General features: G+C 37.2%; 1 protein-coding gene across 2 annotated transcripts in view; it reads left to right on the forward strand.

Moving 5' to 3' along the window:
• The first annotated feature begins 1,541 nt into the window (after positions 1–1,541).
• TRIP11_1 (thyroid hormone receptor interactor 11) overlaps positions 1,542–12,483 on the forward strand; it is a 40,385-nt gene continuing 29,443 nt past the window's right edge. The window contains exons 1-8 of one of the 2 annotated variants that reach the window (XM_051214893.1): positions 1,542–1,623; positions 4,664–4,983; positions 5,018–5,094; positions 5,128–5,238; positions 5,973–6,108; positions 6,884–7,017; positions 10,485–10,553; positions 11,977–12,301. In XM_051214893.1, the coding sequence (XP_051068078.1) occupies positions 4,893–4,983; positions 5,018–5,094; positions 5,128–5,238; positions 5,973–6,108; positions 6,884–7,017; positions 10,485–10,553; positions 11,977–12,301 (943 nt within the window). In that variant the 5' untranslated portion in view covers positions 1,542–1,623; positions 4,664–4,892. Of the gene's footprint in view, positions 1,624–4,663; positions 5,239–5,972; positions 6,109–6,883; positions 7,018–10,484; positions 10,554–11,976; positions 12,302–12,483 lie in introns of both variants that reach the window. The other variant, XM_051214894.1, reaches the window with a different exon arrangement.

The raw sequence follows: 12,483 nt of genomic DNA on the forward strand, positions 1-12,483 counted from the left end.
GAGATATGAAAGGAAAGTGATATAAAACTGGGCGTTTGCCAGCGTGGCATTGTGGTCCTGGTTTTGTGGTACGACGAAATAGTTTTGATGTAGCTTAAAAAATAGGCAAAAACATGGTTTACAGCGAGAAACAAATTATCGTCACAGTATAGGAAATGCTAATCATATAGCATTTTTCAAAACTAGTTGTCAGGTTCTATAATCTGACTGTAAGCTCCTTGTAATTTTGAGGGATCGTTTGTTGGGCTAACAGTTTTATAGCATATAAGATCATGTGTAGTACGAAATCTTAGTAAGCGTACACATCAAGTTAAGGGTGAACTTCCCAGCCCACCTGCTGTAGCTTGACCTGCAAAGTCGACAGACTGAACGCCTGTTGTTAGTAGGACATTATAGCTCATCAATAAGCTCAAACAAACAGGCTTACTTCATGTCTAAACGATCGACTTTTTGAGGCAGGGAAACTTTACTTTTTCTTAGGCTACAGAATGTCGTTCTGGGTTTCCACAGTGTTCCGTCATAGGACCTCTCCTCTTTTCAGTTTATATAAATGACTTTCTTCAACGAGCATCGTCAGATTTTTTACTTTTTGCTGATAATGATAAACTTTGGAGGGAAGTATGCGACCAAGATAACAAGCCGACAGTTCTGGGAGGATCTGATGCAATTCGAACTTGTGAGGATAAAAACAGATGTACTTATAACACTTCAATATGTAAAGTGATTCCAACTGTGACATGTTGCAGACTATGAATGCAACTTATCTAACTCTATTCTAAAGGTTTTCATAGTTCAAAAAGATCTAAGAGTCTTGGTACCTTATGATCTAACGTCTTACGCAAACTGCGATAAAATGTCTTTCAAGTCAACCATGCACTGGAAATGTTGAAACCCATTTTTGGCCAGTTTTACGGAAGATTTTTCCATCTAGTCTTCAACAGTGTTCTTATAGTGTATGGAAATATTGTGGTTACTCCCTCACTTCAAAAGGATAAGAATACACTGCAGTGTATTCGAATGCGAGCCAGGAACCTAGATCAAGGACTCAACTCCATGCCTCATGAAAAGCACCTCCCTTCATTGGATCTTTACTCACTAAAGCACAGAAGTCCCAGACATGGTCTTTTAATGATTTGTAGCAGCCAAAAAACGTCTTCTTTATCCCCCTAAATACCAATCTGTCTCAGTGCCAACACAAAACTTAAGGGTAACATCTAGACACTGAAAATACATCATTACAGGACGAACTGTAGGCATACCTTCCACCCTTCAAGAACAATCAACCGCCGAAATTGGCTGCTGACTGAGCTTGTGCAAGAAACCCAGCAGAAGTCCTTTGAGAGAAAACTTAACATATTCTTATGGGCTGAAGACAGTTCCTCGCTATAATTTATCAATATTTTTTCTCTTTTATTGCTAAATTTTCCTAGGTTCCTACTCGTCGACATCGCTGATCCATCGTTACCAGATACGGTAGTCTGTTAAGCGAAAGCTTCTTCTATTCTCTCCAGAACCCTTTGAACTATTTAATGTGACCGAAGGTAATTGTCCCGCGTAGAATAACGCGGTTCAGTACGTCAGCTTTTTTGGTTGTACACAGTTTGGAGGCCCTTTAGTTAACTGGTAAGGAGGTTTCGAATTGTTTTTACACATGCTTATGTGGGTCCAATCACGTCTCAACCCAACCACTTGACTCACGGGGAAATCTTGGTAATTATAAGGATCCCCATAGGAAATGCTGTGTTTTTAATCAATAATATTTGTCAAGATCAAGTGATCGTCACTTGAGGTTGAATGATGTGTAATATGATGAATATAAAGTCTGGTTTCGCAAAACTTTTACAAATCTCACCTTATCTGGTAATAAACGATAGAACATTACTGGGTGTATACGGCGTACGCTGGACATCATTGTTCAGCGTTCTTTAGAAACACAGGTTTAATCCTACTTATATTCCAAACACATGCATGAGCTCCTGAGGCAACATGGGGAATGCGTAAGCCTATAACTGTTAAATCCATGGATTGAATGGAAAAGTTAGGGATAGTTGCTGAGTTGTAAATATTAATTTCTCGGCGAGACTCTAATTTAGCGACGACCTTTGAACGAATCTTAAATGACCTTGACAATTATTAGCCAATCAGAAGACAGTATAAAGTGAGAATATAATGTAAGTAAGTAATGAATTACAGTGAATATTCTTCTTTTACATGATTTAAAAACTTGTTAATGTTTGATGAAGGTTCAGCGGCTCTGAATTCATAATGCATATTGTATAGAAACTCGTCCATAGGGTTAGGGTTAGGTTATGGTTAGGGTTAGATTAGGGTTTAGGGCTAAGGTTAGGGTCTAGGGTTAGATTAGGGTTTAGGGTTAGGTTTATGGTTAGGGTTAGATTAGGGTTTAGGGTTAGGTTAAGGTTAGGGTTAGATTAGGGTTTAGGGTTAGGTTAAGTTTAGGTTTAGATTAGAGTTTAGGGTTAGGTTGAGGTTAGGGTTAGATTAGAGTTAGGGTGCTAACATGCGATCGGTTTACATCGGATTTTAGAGAAGAGGTGTCTATTGACAGGCTACAACGAGTTTCTATACAATATGCATTATGAATTCAGAACTTCTGAGCCTTTATCAAACCTCAACAAGTTTTTAAATCATATAAAAGAAGAATATCCACTGTAATTCATTACTTTCTTGTAATATATTTTTACTTTATACTGTCTTCTGATTGGCTAATAATTGAAATTGCTCAAACGCTTCTCATTGGCTTGTCCCTAAATTAGAGTTTCGCCGTCCCATCTGTTTTAACCTCTCATTAATCACCTCCTCTCTAAAATCCTCTGTGAACCGACCGTATGTTAGCATCGCGTGTTGAACTTGGCTCCGTGACCTTGAAATTGCTCAAACGCTTCTGATTGGCTCGTCGCTAAATTAGAGTCTCGCCAATTTCTCTTCACGAGCTTTACCTAAACGTTAGGAGCTAATATTTTAGACACCGTGTTAATCAAAATGGTTTTTCTGTCATTGTTACAAGAGGATTTTGGCTCTTTCTTGTAGACTGCGATGATCAGGGATCGAGACCAATTAGATAGAATTACATTCAGTCTTCAAATTCTATTTAAGATCTCAGCTAATATAGCTGCTAAAACTGAACCACCATCCTTAAAAAATCTCAGTAGTTAGTCCACCAGTCCCTGCTGCTCCCCATCGTTCTAGATTACTTATAGCCTTTTCAATCTCTAAGAGTTGGAGAACTCACATCAGTTTGCCATTCCGGTTATTCGGAGATAGTGGGTAACTGAAGTGTGGCTGAAGATTAGTTGAGCTGTTCCCTAAAGTGCTCTACCCATCAGTTCAGTCTCCTGAATTGAGAGCGAATAATAGTTCCGTCGTTTTCCAAGATATTTTCACCGACAAACGGATTTTCAATACCCGTTTCCTTGATAAGTCGGAACAATTGTCTACTGTTACCCATCGCTGATGCCTTTTCATCTCTTCTGCTTTCGTTACCCACGACTACTCACGATCATTACGTAGGCTTTATTACCAACCTACGTTTAAAATTACCTTCGCTCCTTACCATGTTCTGAACCAGACGGGATGAAATTCCGAGCATCTATCAGTTCTGTAGACGCTGCCGAAGTCCACTGATCTCTTTTCGCCTTTTGATTTAATTCGCTGGTTGCCATCATTGCTATTTTCACGACTCTTCGCATAGCGTGTCAAAATGATTCGGTGTGCATATCACCTTCATGGTTGACTAACTACATTTCTGGTCGATCCTGAAATATTTTCCCCATTCTTTCTTATCATCAAGTTGAATTCTGACGAGTTTTCCCACTGTGTATTTTCTGTTTTCTGTAAGACACAGATAAATACGACACAAAATAGGTGTAATAAAATTATTAGGTTATTAGAAGATTTGAATACTCCGGGGTAAACGAGCTGGCGTTCATTAGGGATAATTCTTTACTTACTTACTTACGCCTGTTACTCCCAATGAAGCATAGGTCGCTGACCAGCACTCTCCAACCAACTCTGTCCTGGGTCCTCCTTTCCAGTTCTATCCAAGTTTTGTTCATTTTTCTCGTGTCTGTCTCGATTTCTCGGCGTAATGTGTTCTTTGGTCTTTCTCTTTTCCTTTGGTCTTGAGGATTCCATATGAGGGCTTGCCTTGTGACGCAGTTGGGTGCTTACCTCAATGTGTGTCCAGGGGTAGTTTTTTAGCAAGATTATATTGATATAAATAGTCCTTTTAGGCGATCTACATAAAATTACACAGTAAATTAATTACATTTACCTAATGTTATTGATTATAAGGGCTTATAAGTCATATTAAGTGATGAATTAATAAATTAGGGTAATAGTAAACTTGCTTCTTTGAAAGATCGAGTCTTATTAGCTATCTGGATAAAATGTTCCGAATATTATACCTGACTTGTATGGGACCATATTTGGAATATAGGGTTCCTTTTTTCAATGTGAAGTGGATACACTAAACCGAGCTCAAGGGTTGGGCTCAAAATTGTGAAAGGTCTTTTTAGATTGTGTTATGAACATAGATTGAGACGCGTCATCCTATGTCCATCTTACCATAGGTTAAGGTGCAATTGAATACTAGCTTATTGCATAATTAACGATGATAATGGTACTATCTTTTTTTGTCTAGGATATCATTTAAGAGAACATACTCAAGAATTTCAAGTATCAAGACTTAATCGTCCGCCCCTAAAGTTTCGTCTTTTGCATCTATTCGTGAATGACTGCAATTCTGTATCAGAACACGTAATATCACTACCTGTTAGTGCGTTGAAAGTGAGATTGAATCTTCACAGTACGACATATCGTGAGGACCAACATAGGTCACTTGACCTACCCTTACCCTTCAAGAAAGTCAAATGGATTGGCTTGGGGGATTATCGTCCATAAAGGGCCAGTTAACAAACATCACCAAAGATCTTTTGGCCGAAGGGACGCGTGAAATTAATGGTTTGTTTTATCTTAAACCAATATCTGTCAGCAGATCCTGAAAATGAATTATCGATTGCACGCACACGTATATGTGAACTTGAATCAGTTGTTGAGACTCAGAAGACAGAAGTTAGCAAACATTACCTTTCTGTGTATTGTTAGATTAACTCTCTTAGGTGTAGGAATGAGGAGCTTGTGGTGCAGCTAGAGTCATTACAGCTGAGGCTCGATCACACAAAGGAACTGTTTATTCAACAATTGCGTGAAAAAGATGTATGTTTTCCTCAGTTTGTTTCGGTTTTCTTTGTGTATTTCTATGCTATTCCAATCAAATCTTATGACTATAGATCTTCAATAACATGTCTACTGCTGGGCAATGTAATCGGTACAGTTGCACTAACTGAATATCCATCTATTTAGGAATTCACATTTTGTGTCTAAATTATGAGATGCAATCATTGCATATTATGGTTTCTGATATATATATATATATATATATATATATATATATATATATATATATATATATATATATATATATATATATATATATGGTTAACGATTTGTTAATATTTAACGTATTCAAAGAATGGAAGTTCATAAACAGGTAACTTCGTCTAAAAAACTCACATGATTTCTAAGTTATATCTCTGTGCTTCTTCCATACCCTAAAATTCCGTATAGCTTCTACGGATTTTGGTACAGCATTCACTACATATATTAGTTGTGGATATGTTTACTTTTCATTGTGTATTCCAAATATTAGTAAGAATTTATATTTAGAGAGCTTGATTATTCTTGTCAAAATATTGGTTTTTACAGTTCTATTATTATCATTAAAGAGTAAGGAGTTCCGTAGTGGAAGATGGCTTTTTTATGGGATTTAATAATCTAGTTTATAATTACACACCTTTCTTTCGTCTCATGATTGCCTATGTAATAATCTGTCATCTAGTTTTCCCATCTGTTTTCCCATGTTCACCAAAAACTGAATGTTAATTCTTTAGATTTTAATTTCCAAGTTACAAGCTGAGGTGTCGAATGAACGTGGGGAACCTGAAGGACAGCCGGAAGCTTCACTTAGGACTACAAGCTGTCTTATTGACAATAGTGCAACCAAATCTGGACTAACACAGTATCCTGGTGAGTAATTCATATACTTGTTCCAGCAGGCATTGTGACTGAATTTACTGAGGCTTTTACATACATGATTTAGGGAAAACATGCAAAGAAATTTTAAGAAATCGTGTACCTCACACTCAAAATGGTTAAATTATGCGGAAATACTTATTCTATTCATGTGTTAATAATCCAATGACTGTTTACTGTACATGCAATCAAAATCGTTAAATCACCAAATCATCTACTATTAACTTCCTTTAAACTGCGCCGTTATAGTAATTAGTATCTCAACTAATATCATGGTTACTCCCTTGGAAAATCTTATTTGCCTCATTAACAGTCCACAGTGTAACCTTTTGAATCCTGGTTGTTGAGCTGATAGTTGCGAGAGCGGACATAAGTCTGTTCTATCTTCTTAAAAAGTGTTTCTTATTGTTAGAAGTCTCTGTATTGTGGTTTTCAGCCATATAAAGTGTTTGTATTGACAAATCATCAACGAAGTAGAGCTTCATGTACCACACTTTGAGAATCATTTGTTGTTGAGAAATAGGTGTTTTCACTTTAATCTTACAGTGAAACTTCAAAAGTTCTCTATGACTCCTGCCTTTAAATGTAAACTACGATGTTTGTTTTACAATTATTAGAGGGTTTCGCATGAGTCGTTTATAGAATTTTTTGGATGGAATAAATCATTTGCCTTACGTAACATATTTGTTTCAGGCAACTAGATAGATTTTCAAATAACTCCGTTCATTACTTTCTCTGAGGCAATTAACATCTTTCTCCATTTTCTTAGATCTTGCAAGTGAAGATCATCAAGTTCCATCAACTGTATCACATTCAGATGGCACAGTCACTTGGGAAGAATTAAAAAATGAGGTTGTCCAACTTCGTGCAGAATTAACTAAATGGAAGAAAGTTGCCAAAAAAGTGAGGCTTAAAATTTTTTTTTCGCTTTTACCTTCTGATGTTTCCACAATGCAACTGGAAAACAAGTTACTTACTTGCTTAAGCCTGTCACCCTTCTTGGGTCATAGAACACCGATTAAGGTATGATTTTTTCTTGTAATTTGCGGATTCAAAGTTAGGACTTGACTTGGTGCAGTTTAATGGCTTGTGGGTAGTTTTTATTATCGAACTTCTTCTTATTCTCCTAGTTTCCTCGGATAGTAGCTGTTTTGTCCTCTGACACAGTATGTCATTGTTGATAGTCTTTTGCCAATGGATCTGGAGTATCTGACTTTGGTCTTAAGTGACTGTTTATTTGAGTTCCAAATATTCTTTAATTGTAGTAATACTTTCCTTGCTCTGTCATTTCGCGCCCTCACATCTGAAACATATCCTACTTTTCACCTCTCCTAGAGTTTCCCCATTAAGTGTGATTTGTCTGGTACTCACTGTGCTGTTCTTCATGGTCTTGCTTTCTTCCTTGTGAACGCTGAGGCGTACATTTGTGGAAGCCGTTGCCACATTGGTTGTGTTCGTCTACATTTGTTGCTGTATATATGAGAGCAGGACTAAGTCATCTGCCAAGTCCAAATCGTCCAGCTGAGTCCAATGTGTCTAGTCTGTGCTTCTCCTGAGATGTGGAGGTTTTCATAATTCAGTCAAGAACTAGCAGAAAGAGGAAAGGTGTGAGTAGACAGTCTTGTCTAACATTAGACTTCTCTTGGGATGTATATGTGAGCTGCCGTTGATGTATGACTTTGCAGTTGATTCCCTCATATGAGTTCCGTATGATAGTGATGGTCTTTTCAGGTACTCCATAGTGTCATACTATCCATACTATAGAATTTCTTTATCATAATCAAAAGAGTTGAAATGTGATGAGTCCCATCCACTTACTAAGACCTTTTTTCGGTATCTTAGTGAGTCATCCATCTTTCTTTTCTGCTGGTACTTGTCCTTCTCCCAGGATTGCAGCTTCCTGTCTACTTGAATTTAGTGCTTCAGCTAGTGTACTATTTGGTTTTGTTGCTTTGCCATTCTTACTTAGTCTGATGGCCTTGCTTATTCCTTGTATGGTTGGTAGGGGACTATATATATGGAGGTCTGTTTATTCTATTTCAATGTTTTGGGGGCTCAGCGTGGCTGGTCTCTCCAAGAGCCCTTCAGAACACTCTAATTACCTGTCCCTCTACTCTTGAACCTCAGTGTTTGGTTTATTTTCTTTGTTCTTAGCTATGCGCTATAGTCTGCTATATTTCCATGTGTATGAGGCATTTTCTTCATGACTGTATTTCGATATCACCTCTCTCGAAGCTAGTCTTGTTTTATCCGAATTGGCTCCATTGAGTTTGGCTTATTGTAAGCCCAGTTAGGTTGTATCTTTTCATTTCTATGGCCATTTCATTGGCTATCTCCCTGCCTCCCGGATTGTTTAAACGTTTCACGTCACCATGTCTACTGTCATCCTGTTTCTCATAAGGGGATTTGGCCTAGTGACTTCCAGGGATTCCCGACTTTTATCGTGAGGCGTTATAACTCTTCTACACGAGGATCATTCAACGTCTACTCACTGCCTTCTCGTGGTGGGGGTGTTGTTTACGAAAATGAGAGGACGAAAAGCGAATGTCCGGCGCTTTAACCGGATTCCAAACCAATGGTGCACATGAGCTCCAGTATCCTGCGGGAACAAATGGCGTGTGAACCAATCGTCGGTCACCGACTTCCATGGGACTGCATCTCCTTGCGATGCTCCACTGCCTTGTCGATCAAACCTTCATGTCGAAGGCTCGGGGTGTGGCTCCCTAAGAAAACCACCTGCTTCGGTTTGGGCACCCGGGCAGTATCACAGCCCTCACACATATCGAATGAGATTTGTGTGGCGCATATGTATTTGGTGCCTCATCAAAACGTCTAAGGGAGAGTTTAAATAGTTAGAATGCATTTTTGGCTAAAATTTACTAGTTTTCTTTTTGACGAGGTGGGGTAGCTAACCCTACGTCCATCTCTGCCTTATCTGGTCTCAGGACCAGTCTTAACCTTAGAGGGACTTCAGGTGTAGTCGGGTTACGATCTACAAACTGATAAAATAGACAGATGGCATGGTGTGAACAGAATTGAAACTAACATAAATAGACATCGGTCTAAGTTGCTACACCTGATCAGCATAAAAAATAAAGAAAAAAAAGTGTAGGACGAAAAAAGGTAATATCGAAATGAACGAATGTAAATAGATATCATTACTAAAGTTTGACTTAATAATTTCGAATAAGTTGAACATTTGGTACGTTGTTATGAATAAATTAATATCTTTATATTATTCCAGTATGTGGAAATTAACTTGGATTAATTTCGATTTGGTTATTTATTCTCTGAAGGAGTGGCTTACACTTAGTCACGAAACGTCATAAAATCTCATTTTTGTACAAATATATTGTTTTATTTAGAACGAATGTAAATGAAAACCGAAGGATATGGAATACCATAATTCCAAGATTTAAATTTTTTAAATAAGTACAGCTGCACAACCGCGAATAATTTTGAACCATATCACCCGCAGTCTCTCGCCTTGGGTTATGGTTGTTTTGCCAAATGCAACGAGGAATTCTGTATCTCTTTACAGGTCTCAAACAAGTATAAGTGACTTTGTGGACTGATTTCATGTGTTGATTTGACCATCTTTTATATTATTTAGTTAACACAAACATTGGTACAAGGAGGAACCAAATAGATATACGCCACATAACATATTATCATATTCCGCAATCTAACTGACATCTAATGTAATTGAACTTAAAGATAGGGTGATTCTCAAGAGATAGTAAATTCTTGCGTTCATCTCATTACTCCTCTAGTTAAAAATTTTCCACAGTGAACACTGTTGTGGATGCGGAGGAATAGACCAATAATTATCATGTTAAGTCCAATGGTGTCCTTGGACTTTAAATGGACATTTCCTATTGGTCGATATCTGTTCATTTGTTGGATATTGTACAAAATGTTGTTTTCTATTTTATGGTACGATGTGGTATGCTTGATTGGTATATAAACAAAGTATGTTTGAAATATAATGATTCATATCTCAGAGGTTGTGACTTGTGTTCTGGACTCAACTGACTGGGCTAGACAGGGAAGCGAGACCAATAGAGACTCTAGGCCGTCCGTACGTGTTTGCGTGTCACTGCAATCGATCGATAACACAGGGTAAAAAAACGACCTCAACTTAAAGCCATAACAAACACTTACCACTAACCATATGGTTCCTAATATATTTTCATGGATCACGTCACACATCATTTGTTCCAGGCCTTATACAACGCAGCATACACAGTTCCCGGTGTTTGACAGTACTTGTCTCTATCTTGTTTTTTTCTCCCACTAATTTACATCTGAAGAATAATTTCAGTTCAATTTTAAGATTGTTTCTTCCTTTTAACGTCTCGTTTTTCTAGAAAGAAAAATCTTCGGATAACACTTCATCACATCAGTTGTTGAACATAGAGTTGGAAAATCAAATTGAAGTAAGTAGAATTTTTTATTTTTATGTGGCTTATAACTTTAGGTTTGTTAAATGGTGTTGAAAATAGTATTCCATAAAATGTTTAGAAAAGATTTTTATTTACAGTCATTCAACTATATTTCTTGAGCTATTAAAATCTTATTTAATTAAAGAATATATAATAATTTTTGATCCACACGTTTATGCTTTAAATTCTTATTTTAAAAAACCCAACAAAATATGATAAAATTATCCCTTTCCGGTCAAGCTACTGGTATTGTTCAAAAACTACTATGAGTTACTTAGATGACTATAAACAGTAGCTTTTAATAGTTAACTTAATTACGCCTGTTACCCCTCGTAGAGGAGCATAGACCACCCACTGGCACTCTCCATTGAACTCTTTTCTGGGCAATCATTGGTGGTTGCCATTCATCCTTTTGGTGTCTACTTCCAATTCCCTCCTCAGTGTATTCTTTGGTCTTCATATTTTCTGTTTCCCTTCAGGATTCCAAGTAAACGCTTGCTTCGTGATGTAGTTCGGTGATTTCCGCTATGTATGTCCTATCCACTTCCAACATGATTTCCTAATTCTCACTTCAGATGGAAGCTGGATTATTCTCTCCCACAGTCGAGTGTTTCTGATGGTTTACGGCCAACGGACATTGAGTATCTTGCGTAGACAATTGTTTAGAAATACTTGTACCTTTTTGATGATGATTGTGGTAGTTTTCCAAGTTTCAGCTCCGTACAGTAGAACTGTCTTGATGTTCGCATTGAAGATCCTGACTTTGATGTTGGTTGACAGTTGTTTCGAGTTCCATATGTTGTCCCACTATAGGAATTCTGCCCTTGCTTTGCCAATCCGTGCCTTTATGTCTGCATCAAATCCTCCACGTTCATCGATGATGCTGACCAGGTACATGAAAGTTTCCACCTTTTCTGGGGCTTTTTTACAGAGTAAGATAGGGTTGGCGCACTCCGTGTGGTATTTGAGATTCTTGGTTTTCTTGTGAATATTGAGACCTACCGCCGCAAACGCTGCTGCTACACCGATTGTCTTCATCTGCATTTATTGGTGTGTATGAGATAGAAGGGCTATATCATCTACGAAGTCCAAATCATCTAATGCGTCTTTGTAAATATGTATTCTTGATTTTTCTGATTATTCGAAGTAAAGACTTCCTGGATAGATTTGAAGTAACACATGAACACTGTATTATGAAATAATGGGGATTTTTTATTTTATCTATTATTTATTTAACATCCACGTATCCCAATCATTCAATATTTCCCTATATATCCCTTCTTTGATATCCTTGCCATCTATAACTTCGTGTGAAAACCTTCATTAGATTTCATTTATTCATGTATATTATTTACAGAATTTCGTTTCAATTATATATGGTTTCTTGCCTGTGTTTTCTTTAACATTTCTTACCAAGCAATTAAAACGACAAGTCAGTGACTTACAAGAAACACATAGGAATGAAATAGCTGCCGTACAAGAGAGTCATTCAGATCATTTGTCTAATCTTGTGGAACAGTTAAAAGAAACTGAAACTGAAGTGATTAAACTTCAGAAACAAGTAGATGAATTTCAGGACCGCTCAAGTTGTGTTGTCAATCTTAATCAAACTGATCTTGGAAATATTACTTTTAAAACTGATAAATCAGTCTGTACTGATGTCAGTGATTTAACAATGTTTGTTGAAAGTCAAGAAAATTCGAAAAAATCACGTCCTGGTAAAAAGAAGAAAAAGAAACCAAGTAGGTTACACCTCTACTTTTTTCAGTATTCATTTAGATTACTCTCTTAAGCCTATCTTTAACCGTTTTTGTTGTAGACGTTTCTTAGTCGTTATAGATAAGTGTAGAAAAAGGCAATCAAAAGGAGTCTATATTTGTTTTGAGAAGTTACAAAGTACTTACATAATACATGTACATAGCCC

Source organism: Schistosoma haematobium, chromosome 2 (assembly GCF_000699445.3).
Source record: "Schistosoma haematobium chromosome 2, whole genome shotgun sequence".
Classification (NCBI taxonomy): Eukaryota; Metazoa; Platyhelminthes; class Trematoda; order Strigeidida; family Schistosomatidae; genus Schistosoma; species Schistosoma haematobium.